We start from the raw sequence: 12,818 nt of genomic DNA on the forward strand, positions 1-12,818 counted from the left end.
GCTAACCCACTGCATTTCCTTACAGCCCCTCAACATTCCAGGTGACATCGTGGGCTGAACCCCTATCCCTGTTACTGTCCCCAGGCATGAAGTAAGGACAACCAGAACGTCACATACATCCCCCATGGCGCTCTCAGGTCAGCGTACGTGTAGCTGAAATGGGCAGGAATGTTTTCTACTGTTCTAATTTTAAAGTTCTGTTTTGATAATTTTAGCAGTTTGAATTGTATTTGTTTTTAATTGTACTTTTTGTCTTTTTTGCACTTTTTTTGGTATGCAATAAATTTTTATTTACTGAAAATAAGTTCATCTTTATTACTTCAGAGCATGTACTCCAGGATGCCTAGTCCTACTCAAAGCATCTGCTACTTGTAAATGTACAGGGCCACTGAATTCATAGGTACAGTTTTTTTTTAAAAAAAGTGTATTAATTACAAATGTACAGCAAACATGGCAAAATTCATAGATGCATTACAAGACCATGTGATGTTCATAAATGGTACACCAAGCTGTACACAATTTCTAACAGCCTCTAAAACTGCAGGCCAGGGCCAGCGCTGGCCAGCACAGCACATTACTGTGAGTGACCATTAAAGTGCTCCTTCAGTGCATAGATCCTCAATGAGATCTTTAACGGCCCTTGTGTCTGCCTGTTGAAAGTAATCAGACAGCCACTCCATCTCTGCCCTCTATCCTGGTGGCATTTTTCCCCCTTTACTTCACAGATATTATGCAAGACGCAACAGGCAGCTATAACCAGGGGGATATTTTTCTCACTGTGATCTAATCTAGTGAGTAAACACTGCCAGTGTCCCTTCAGTCTGCTGAAAGCACATTCAAATGTCATTCTGCACCTGCTGAGCTGGTAGTTGAAACTTTGGTATGTCAGGGTGGCCAGAGTAAGGCTTCATGAGGAAGGGGTAGGATGGGTCCCCCAGGATCACTATTGACATTTCAACATTGCCAGTGTAATATGCTGGTTGGAAAAGCATGTCCCTGCTTGCAGCTTCCTGTGAACAGTCCTGTTGTTCTTAAAGATGTGAGCATCCCGTACCTTCCCTGACCAGCCCATGTTGATATCGGTGAGGCATTCCCCATGATCCACCAACATTTGCAGAACCACAGGAAAGGAACCATTTCCGTTGATGTACCCTGTCAAGATGGATTGGTGCGAAATTAGGGATGTGTGTGCCATCTATCACCCCAACACGGTTCGGGAACTCCTTTTCTGCACATCCATCCACGATGTCCTGCATATTGCCTAGAATTGCTGTTCTGTGTAACAGGATATGCTAAATGGCCATATACGCTGGTGTGGTAACAGCCTCTGCTGTGGATTTTCCAACTCTAAAAGATTTCCCATTGACTGGTAGCAATCCGGCTTTGCAAGATTCCACTGCGTGATTGCCACTTACTTCTTAACCGTCAATGCAGCTCTTATTCTGGTGTTCATGCACTGGAGGGTGAGGGCCAGAAAAAAGTGCTATGTGGGTGTGGCACACTTTACCTCCAAGCAGCACACTGGAACCCCCATATTCACATGTTGTATAATTGATATATTTCACACAAAGCATGTCATGTAAGATACCTTATGAAGGGTCATGATCTGCTGAAACCCATTCTGTCAAACTATGTCTATTGTTAGTGTGCATCAAGTTATGAGACTTTGAGTGGTTGTTACTGAAATATGCTGTAAATTTGCTAGTGACATACAAAGGATGTGATCCCAGCCTAGGAGGATGTTCCACAACCATTAATTAGCAGGGGAGTTGTAATAAAAGTTTTTTACAATTCAGTGACAGTTGCACAAGACCACACCAGCGGAATCGCTCAACCCTGTGACTCAGCAAAGCCCACGAGGACGTGTTTTGGGCTAGTATTTTCCAGGCACGTGGACTGAGGGTATAAAATAAGGGACAGTAGCATCATGTCTTTGCCTTTCTCCTCCCCCACCTACACTGGAAACAACAAGAATACTGAGAAGACGAAGACTTCAACTGAGGAGACTGGTCCCAGGTTTGAGAGAGAGAGAGGCCTGTGTATTAAGAACCCTAACATCCAGTGGGGTGGGAAAACTGCTTGATCTAAATACTGCCTAGTGTAATAAGGTTTGAGACTTAGATTGTGTGCTTATCTTTTATTTTCTTTGGTAACTATTTCTGACCCGTTATACCTACCACTTATTATCACTTACAGTCTTTCTCTAGTTAATAAATCTGTTTTATATTTTACCTAAAATTGTATTTTGGTTGAGGTGCTTGGGAAAATCTCAGCTCAGGTTACAAAGGCTGGTGTATGTCCTCTCCACATTGAGGGAGGGGCAGACTGGGTAATAAACTTACACTGACCAGGGCAAGACGCTACAGCTCTGGGGTGCAAAGCTGGGGAGGTGGGGGGAATTGTCTGGTGCCTTTTTCTGTGTGATTCGTGAGTGGCTTTGGGAGCATTCACGAAATCTAGCTGAAATGTGGCGCTCGACATGCTGTTGTACTGAGTGATAGCAGTGCCTGAGGGGTTTGCTGCTTGTCACTAGCGAAGCATTGTGAGAGATGGCCCAGGTTGGAGAGTTAAGGGGGCACAGCAGTACCCCAGTTCCAGGTTGTGCCCTAGGGATCCTGTCACAGCGGGTTTGTGGTATTTAAAAAAGGCTTAAAAACTATGGAATAGGGATGGTATTATGGGATGGAGAAAGTTACATGGTGTATGCTTGACTCTTGCCCTCAGCCACCCCAATGCCCATGCAGCTTGTGTGTACCCCACAGCATGTTGCAACAATTTGTCAAAAGGTATTTCACCGAAGGGTGATGCAGAGCACCCTGGGTGTACCTCTCTTGCACCGAAGTTTGTGTTGGGACGGGCACTTCTGGTGAGGATGTGTAGAACCAACCCAAGCAGCCATACTGGAACTGCGGCGGCTTTATGCTGACATAACTTGAGTCGACCAAAGTTTGTAGTGTAAATGTGGCCTTGCACTAGCAGGCTGTCCTCCTCTAAAGCAGACCCACTATTAGATGATACCCCACCATACATGAGCCAGTGTTCTACACAACCACATAAAAATACTTAAGAGGGAAGGAAGTCTTAATAAGATTGAAGCCATTGTGGTGTTTGGTGGCCCTCTTGAAAGGGATATCTCTTTCACTGTTTTCAGTGGGACTGAGCATCTTGATTCCACCATCATCCCCAAGGGCAGGATGTGGCATCAGTCCCATTGAGGACTGTGGGAAATGGTCATTTTGGAAGGGAAAATTTTTTTGTGCCAGGTAACTTGACAAATAAAAGTAAAAAATAACCATTAATCCTAAATGTCTTCAAAAGCCACCCATTGGACTGGATCCCGTCATCAGATAGGCCAGAAGGAAACGTGAAAGTACCATGTATGCGTGTGCTGCTAGGGAGCTCAAATTACACTAACTATTGCCCTGTCACCAACTTTTCAAACTTCCCATATTAAAATTCTGTGCATTGGCAGCATTGTAATATTTCTTTTAGGTTTAATGGTCGTTTTTGCTCATTTTTTTTATAACTTAAAAATAGTAAATTTTCCTTCAGAAGAAACCTTAAATGTGCCCTGTAATGACACAGTGCAAAACCACTCAACTATGAATAAGTATTTTAGGTTTTGTGGACTCAGATTAGATTAAATTGACTTCTAAAGATGCCCTTGATTTTTTTTTTTTCTTCTCCTCTCCTCCCCCTACTCCCATGGGTTAGCTATAGGGCAGAGTTAAGGTTGTTTGGCTGCCCTAACTATATTTGCACACCTTAATGTATTTTCAGACTTTTCCCACTATCTGTTTTTAGTTTCTTCCAGCTGGTGTTTGAGGTGCACTTCCCTCTTTGTTTTCAGGGTAGTCTTTGATGCTAATTTGCCTACTAAAAGGGTCCCACATTATGGCAACCATCCCTTTGGGCTAGAGTAGTTGAATGTGGCTCTGTCTGGAGCCCACCACTCTGTTCCTAAAACAGCCAGTTAGAAAATGCTTCCTCTTGTGGGTGGAGTATGAAGCCTTCTGCATGTTCCCAGTACTGCATCATTCAGCTGGTCTGTAAATAATGCACAAGTACAGGATTTTAACTTCGTTTAGATTGAGATTTGTATAGTGATGTATATTTTGCGGTGTTCTTTGTAAATAGTAGAAAAAAGCTAAATTCTCCCACTTAAGGTAGTTGGAACAAAAGACTTGTAAAATTTTCTTTTCTGCCAAATAAGAATCACTAATAGGTTTAAAGGAAACACCTGAACAATTTATTATTGCTTTTGCCCAAATTTAAGAGACTGACACACAAAAAAGCAGAAAATTTGTACCAAATTTTTGGATTGGAATCTTTCAGCTTTTCTAACAGAAGGAAAAAGCTTTGCATTATATCCACAGGAAGAAATAAATTATAAAATTGCATTTAAAGTGTAGCATATTTTGGTGCCATTTTGAGTGTGTATAACTTGTGCATATTGTCTTTATTAATTTAGGTGTGTATGTATTGAATTTTCTTTTCAGGTTCTCTGATAGAGCAGCTGACCACAGAGAAATATGAGTGTATGGTGTGCTGTGAGGTGATCCGAAAAATAGCCCCGGTATGGAGCTGTCAGAATTGTTATCATGTGTTTCATCTGAACTGCATTAAGAAGTGGGCAAGATCACCAGCATCACAAGCCGAAGGTAGGTATTTTCTTATCAGATGTACAGAGAAGTTCACATTTTTCATGGGTATGTGGAAGAAGACAAATTCTAGTCCTAAATTACCTATGCATTTAAGTTGATTAGTACAACTGCCTCCGAATAAAGCAAGCTTTAAATCAGAGATGGGCAAATTTTATGGTTCTTCACATTACAACGCTAATGTTATTTTCTATACTTTTGGCTGAATGAACTTCCAGGAGAGAGCGAGAGAGTGAGAAAGTGTGTGTGAGAATGATAGTGGCATGCCAGTACTGCTGTGGTTACAGATGCATTAAGACATTTGTTTAACTGTTACCTTTTCTAAGTTCTCTAGAATTGATGTGCTTAGTTGGATTTATTTGAAATTTGCTGTGCTTCAGGAGGGTGCAGGATAGGGTTAGTCACCCATATATTGGAGACATGTGTATGTAGTGTTCTGGCAATATGAGCCCTGAAAAAAATAGCCATTTTTAAAGAAACTTATGGGTGGGGTTTTTTTTCCACTCAGTGTTTGAGATCAAACTGTTGATTAGTGGATCAGAATGGAGTCAATCTGCTAAGATTTACCCAACGTAGTGATGGCAGCCTGAGAAAATTAAAATGTGCATTTTCTGCACTGCGCACATACCAATACAGAAAAATAGCTAGAGGGTTTCTATTCTTGTCGTTTTATATGGTTTAAAACTCAAAGCTTGTAAGCTGTCTAAAATCTGAATGTTTAATTGGATTGCTTTAAAGTTTGGGGTGCCTGATGGGGTGCAGGGTAGTGTGTGTTAGTGATCCAAATTTGAGGTCATTTGACTCTGGGATTCCTGAGTTATGGGGCCTTCCCCAGTCCCTTCCCCCACCACCTTCCTTCTGCTTCCTTGTACTGTTAAATGAAGAAGTATTAATCACTGGTAGAATCACAGGCCTTGTTGAATTTGATGACTGAAGTTACCATCAATGGCTTTGAACTCAGCCTTCAATTAACTAAACTAAGGTTAAATTAATCACAAGCCCTCATCTAAGACAAAAGGAGTTTTGAACTGAGTGGCTGGACATTACAAACCCGCAAATAAAACTGCCACCCCGACTCACAAATGGTAGTAATCATACTATTTTATGTGTGGTGGGTGGGGGAAATTAGACACTTGAATGCTTCTTGGGAGGGAAGGAGTACTAGGGGGTGGAGGAGTGAGGGAATGGTGGGGGATTTTAGGGAGAAGGATAAATGGGAATGGATGTTAAGGGGAGGCGAGAGATGCTGGGGGCTTAGGTGAGGGAGGCATTGCACCTCCCCAACTCTGCCAGTGCACTTCAACCGCCCTGCATCTCCCAGTTATGCTAGTGGACCCCAAATATCCTGCACACAGAGCTGTGCCACCTACCATGCACCCCAACTCTGGCAGTGCACCCCTGCCACCCCAGTTGTCCCAACCCCCCTGCATCTCCCAGCCCAGCCCATGGACCCCAACCACCCTGCATCCACAGAAATCTTTGGAAGGAAGAAATTAGACATGAGAGTGCTTTCTTGAAGGGGAGAGGGGTTACGGGGTTGGGGGTGCAATCCAGACCAGTGACCCTGTAACCCGGGGTGGCTCTCAATGCTTTGCAGCTGTATTTCCCAGCCTCGGATGCTCACAGCCAAACTGTCAGTACGCAGGTCACAGCCTAAGTGTCTGCAGGCTAGACAGCTCTGGTTTAGAAGCTCTGGCACCAGCAGCCTGCCAGCAGCACACCAAATATGCTCTCCCTGGTCTCCACCAGCCTTGGGTACTGCTTGCAGGGTGACCCCAACACACTCCCAATCATGAATTTTTCAAAAGCCATGTGCTCCGTAATGTCTAACTCTCTCCTGGACAGTTCAGAGAAATAATAGGGTTTGTTTGTTCCTCTAAAAGCACACAACCTGGCAGCTTTCCACATTCACTTTAATTTAAATACAGTACTGGTGGTTCAGATTAAAAGTAAAACAAATTCTTTAACAAAAGAAGATAGGATTTTAAGTGAGTTCAAGTATAAGAGAGAAAGTTAGAAAGGGTAACAAGCAAATAAAAGCGAAAATACACACCTGAGTCTAAAACTTAATTTTAGCAGGGTTCAGGGTTTGTTCAAGATGGTTTCTCTCACCAATCATCATTCTTCCTAGCCATGACAGACTTTTTCTCAGTCAGAACTGTACTTAGTCGTTGGCTGCGTGTGGGTGTGTGCGTGTGTATTGTTTTTGTGTGCTGTCTCAACTCTGCTCAGATAGCTGACACAACAGACCTTGATAAAATTGCCCAAAAGACCATAGACCTGTTTCAGTAGAGAAAGCACTTGGCCAGGTTTGTCCTAATGCCCTGGCTCAATGGTTACCAGTACACTAACATATGTATGCCCATTGCAATGAGCTCAGCTCAGCAAATGGCAGAATTTTCCGTTCCCCCATCTTGGCTAGCCAAAGACACTCCCTCTGAAACCCCTCTTTATACACTGATACAAACAAGTTACGTATCATAGAATCATGGACAATTAAGGTTGGAAGAGACCTCAGGTCATCTAGTCCAACCCCCTGCTCAAAGCAGGACCAACTCCAACTAAATCATCCCAGCCAAGGCTTTGTCAAGCCGGGCCTTAAAAACTTCTAAGGATGGAGATTCCACCACCTCCCAACGTAACCCATTCCAGTGCTTCACCACCCTCCTAGTGAAATAGTTTTTCCTAATATCCAACCTAGACCACCTCCACTGCAACTTGAGACGGTTGCTCCTTGTTCTGTCATCTGCCACCACTGAGAACAGCCGAGCTCCATCCTCTTTGGAACCCCCCTTCAGGTAGTTGAAGGCTGCTATCAAATCCCCCCCGCCCCCTTCTCTTCTGCAGACTAAATAAGCCCAGTTCCCTCAGCCTCTCCTCACAACTCACGTGCCCCAGCCCCGTAATCATTTCTGTTGCCCTCTGTTGGAGTATCTCCAATTTGTCCACATCCTTTCTATAGTGGAGGGCCCAAAACTGGACGCAGTACTCCAGATGTGGCCTCACCAGTGCCGAATAGAGGGGAATAATCACTTCCCTCGATCTGCTGGCAAGGCTCCTACTAATGAAGCCCAATATACCGTTTGTCATCTTGGCAGCAAGGGCACAATTTTGACTCATATCTAGCTTCTTGTCCACTGTAGTCCCCAGGTGCTTTCCTGCAGAACTGCCGCTTAGCCAGTTGGTCCCCAGCGTGTAGCAGTGCATGGGATTCTTCCGTCCTAAGTGCAGGACACTGCACTTGTCCTTGTTCAACGTCGTCAGATTTCTTTTGGCCCAATCCTCCAATTTGTCTAGGTTACTCTGGACCCTGTCCCTACCCTCCAGCATAGCTACCTCTTCCCCCAGCTTAGTATCATCCGGGAACTTGCTGAGGATGCAATCCATTCCATCATCCAGATGATACCGCTTGATACTGGCTGCCAACTAGACATTGAGCCGTTGATCACTACCCATTAAGCCCGACGATCTAACGAGCTTTGTATCCACTTTACAGTCCATTCATCCAATCCATACTACTTGCTGGGAAGAATACTGTGGGAGATCATATCAAAAGCTTTGCTGAAGTCAAGGTATATCATGTGCACTGTTTCCCCCATATCCACAGAGCCAGTTATCTCATCATAGAAGCAATCAGGTTGGTCAGGCATGACTTGCCCTTGGTGAATCCATGTTGACTGTTCCTGATCACCTTCCTCTCCTTCAGGTGCTCCAAAATGGATTCCTTGAGGATCTGCTCTGATTTTTCCATGGACCGAGATGAGGCTGTCTGTAGTTCCCCGGATTCTCTCTCTTCCCTTTTTTTAAAGATGGGCACTATATTTGCCTTTTTCCAATCGTCCGGGACCTCCCCCGATCACCACAACTTTTCAAAGATAACGGCCAATGGCTCTGCAGTCACATCAGCCAATTCCATCACTGGGTTGCCTCCCCTTTCACTAAGGCTCCCACACTTTCCCTGACCACCTTCTTGTTGCTAACATACTGTAGAAACCCTTTTGTGACTGTTCACATCCCTTGCTAGCTGCAACTCCAATTGTGCTTTGGCCTTCCTGATTACACCTCTGCATGCTCGAACAATATTTTTATACTCCTTCCTAGTCATCTGTCCCATTTCCCACTTCTTGTAAGCTTCCTTTTTGTGTTTAAGCTCACCGACGATTTCTCTCTTAAGCCAAGCTGGTGGTCTGCCATATTTGCTATACTTTCTGCGTATTGGGATGATTTGTTCCTGCACCCTCAATAAGGCTTCTTTAAAATACAGCCAGCTCTTCTGGACTCCTATACCCCACATATTAGCCTCCCAGTGGATCCTGCTCATCAGTTCCCTGAGGGAGTCAAAGTCTGCTTTTCTGAAATCCAGGGTCCGTATTCTGCTGCTCTCCTTTCTTCCTTTTGTCAGGATCCTGAACTCGACCATGTCATGGTCACTACTGCCCAGGTTGCCACCCACTTCTACTTGCCTTACACATTCTGCCCTGTTTGTGAGAAGCAGGTCAAGAGAAGCACGGCCTGTAACAAAGCGGCCTTTGCTGGGACGCTACTGAGCGTATCAATTCAGGACAAATTGCTTAGAGCAGGGTAGTCACAGCCCAAAGCTGGGGGTCCTTCACGACTAAGGCACACCAAACTAGCCAAACAGAGAGGACTTCGGTTTTACCCCACTGGCTAACCAGAAGTCATACAAGCAATTCCCTCAGACACTCCAGTTTCCCAGTATCACCACCAGCGGCACTCATGGGCATGAATGGTTATGAAAACCAATACCCCAGTAAAAGAAAAAAGGTTCTCCCAATCCCAAAGGACCAAGCCCCAGACCCAGGTCAATATACCAGTCAGATCTCACCCACAAATCACGCTGTTGCCAGTTCTTTAGAATCTAAAGGTTTATTCATAAAAAGAAAGAAATATAGATGAGAGTTAAAATTGGTTAAATGGAATCAAATATGTACAACAATTGCCAAGTTCTTAGTTCAGGCTTGTTTCAGGCTTGATGGGATTACTGCTGATTTAAGCCAATCAAGTCTCTCTCTAGTACAAACATCCCAGATTGGAGGGGTCGTTCAGTCCTTTGTTCAGAGCCTCAGTTTCAAGCACAGTTCCTCTAGAGGTCAGAAGCAGGATTGAAGACAAAATGGAGGGGTTTCCACAGCCTTTTATATCCCTGCCGTGTGGAAGGAAACCCCTTTGTTCTTACTATGGGAAATCACAGCAGTAAGATGGAGTTTGGAGTCACATGGGCAAGTCACGTATCCATGCATGACTCAGTTAGCAGGTGGCAGCCATTGCTCACATGCTACCTTGAACATCTCCAGGAAGGTTCTCAGATGTGGATTGGAGTCTCCCAAGGTCCACTGTCAATTAAGTGTTTCTTAATTGGGCACCTAATCTGAATAATTCTCAAGAAGCTGACCAAATGCTTCACTAATGCTACTTAGAATCAAACACATTGAGATACAAGTACATAGCCCATATTCATAACTTCACATACAGAAAAGATACAGACAGCATAATCATAACCAGCAAATTACAACCTTTTCATAGACACCTTGCTTGGCCTCCTTTTTACAAGATTTGGTGCAATTATAGGATCTTGGTTTCAACAATGATTTATACGGTCACAGTTCATGTCAATAACATGTCACAGTCCCTAGTTGGTTCCTCCAGCACTTACACCAGGAAGTTGTCCCCCCACATTCTCCAAAAACTTCCTGGATTGTCTGTGCACTGCTGTATTGCTCTCCCAGCAGATATCAGGGTGATTGAAGTCCCCCATGAAAACCAGGGCCTTGGATCTGGAAACTTCTGTTAGTTGTCCAAAGAAAGCCTAGTCTACCTCATTCTCCTGGTCTGGTGGTCTATAGCAGATGCCCACCATGACATCTCCCTTATTGCTCTCACCTCTAAGATTAATCCAAAGACTGTCAACAGGCTTTTCTCCAGTTTCATACTGGAGCTCTGAGCAATCATACTGCTCTCTTACATACAGTGCAACTCCTCCACCTTTTCTCCCCCACCTGACCTTCCTGAACAGTTTATGCCCATCCTTGACAGTGCTCAAGTCTGCCCATTTGACCTAGTTAGTTACTATCCTTTACCTTGTACATGTTGATTCGATCAGAACATCTCTATCCATCACACTGTTGTCGTGACCTTATCTTTAGGGAGGGGTCAGTGTGTTCCTGTTATCTTTGAGGAATGAGTTTGTACCACACCTGATATCGGGGGTGTTCTGTTACCTCCCTTATGGACTGTGGTTGCGTGAGTGTCCTGTGCCTAGCACTTCTTAGGAATGTGTATGTGTTTGCAATACCAGCCCTGTTTTTGCCAGGTTCTCTGAACTTGCAAGCAGGCATGTTTTATAACAGGGCCTGACTTCTGCTTACAACCTGACTTTTGATAACTTTGTTTCATATCAGCAGGGCCAAAATACTACTTTAATTCAGGCCTCATGTTTTGTGCTCTCTTTCTACTACAAGGACCTTCCCCAGAAGCACAAGGGTTGGCTTCCCTTGTCGTCTTGGGTGAAAGATCTTGGTCTAGGATTGTTTCTCATCTGTATTCAATTTCTAGATACTTCAAACCCCCCTTTAATTGAAGGACCCATTTTTTGCAGCTGTTCCTTTCTATCTAGTTATGGATGCAAAAAATGACATCTCTCCTTGCTTGTCTTACTTGTCAGTATGATTTTGAACTGAATTGGGCCCACTATGGATGCCAGCCTACTCAAGGAGCAAGTTTGTTTTTTGACCACCAAGAAGTTGCTGTGATCAGGTCCTGGCTCTTGCTACAAACATTGAGACTGGATTCTGATGAAAACTCAAGACCAATACTGCTTTTATCAATCTGTGAGTGGCAAAGATGCAGTTTGGAAGGATGGTTTGCTACCGAAACTGGCCAAAGGGATCCCCTGTGTGCGGATTCTCAGGCTGCAGAGTGCCATGCTTAGCAGCCAAAGGATGTGCATGTACTTCGGAAATCAAACCAGCAGGCCATGCACTTAGAATAATGGGCTACCACAAGGCTCTGTACTTGCTCCAACACTCTTCAATGAATACACCAGTGATATGCATGAAACGATAGCGCAGAAGTTTGAGTATGCTGATGACTTGCAACTCGGGCTCATAGATTTAAAGAACTTGAAGTGAACCTTACATCTGATCTTAAGATCATGGAGGAGTACTTCCAGAAGTGGCAACAGAGACCAAATCTGAGCCAATCAGTAGTCTCTACTTTCCACCTTGATAATAGAATTGCACAAAATGCTCTAACTGTGGAGTTGTGTGGCGAAACTGTGCGTTATACCGAAAACTAACATATCTTGGTGTCATCCTTGACTGTAGACTGACCTTTCATGATCACCTCAAGAAAGTAGCCTCTAACACGAAGACTTGCTTCAACATTATTCAGAAGTTAGTGGGAACAAGCTGTGGATCAACTGCCTCGGTGCTACAAACATCAGTCTTGGCCCTAGTGTACTACTTGCAGAGTACTGTGCACCTGTGTAGACAAGAATCTGCCGAACCCAACTTGTGGCTGGGCAGCTGAATCAGAACATGCGAATCATCACGGGAACTTTTAAAATCAACGTCTCTACCACGGCTTTCTGTATTAGCTTGAGGTTCGATGTTTGCTATCTGCTGAGATATAGCCACAGGACAAGAACTTAAATGTGCCAAAGAGCACCCAGAACTTCCCATTCAGTAGGTTATGGATAACATATCCCAACAATGCCTGAAATTGCAATATTTAATGACCACCTAATGTCTTTGGATCTGGCCAGGGAATGGCAAAGTTCTGGACCTCATCTACCTTCCAAACAAGCACATCGTTACTGACCCAACAAGCTGCCCTCTTGGTTTTAACCTGCCACGCAGACTTTGTGCCACATTAAACTACATCTGAACAAACCATGGAAGATGCAGCTAATTGGATGCACAAGTGGAAAATTGGACTCCCCTTTGTGTGACTGAGGTGAGACCATCCAAACCATAGAACATCACACATCTTTAGTTTGCCAACCCCACTGTTCACATCCTTTTACAGCCCATTCACACTCACCCATAGGATTTCATCTAGCGCTGTTAAATTAGAAAAAGAGGGAAGGAAGGAAAAGGTTGGTCTTGCCATTTTCTGTTCCTCTGGAGGTGGCAACAG

At 44.1% G+C, this 12,818-nt stretch overlaps 1 protein-coding gene across 1 annotated transcript in view; it reads left to right on the forward strand.

Annotated features, from left to right (window-relative positions):
- The window catches only part of NFX1 (nuclear transcription factor, X-box binding 1), a 218,566-nt gene that overhangs the window by 20,219 nt on the left and 185,529 nt on the right, over nt 1-12,818 (forward strand). The window contains exon 3 of the mRNA XM_074945080.1: nt 4,500-4,661. Coding sequence (XP_074801181.1) covers nt 4,500-4,661 — 162 coding nt within the window. The remainder of the gene's footprint in view (nt 1-4,499; nt 4,662-12,818) is intronic.

Source organism: Natator depressus, chromosome 2 (genome assembly GCF_965152275.1).
Source record: "Natator depressus isolate rNatDep1 chromosome 2, rNatDep2.hap1, whole genome shotgun sequence".
NCBI classification, from domain to species: Eukaryota; Metazoa; Chordata; order Testudines; family Cheloniidae; genus Natator; species Natator depressus.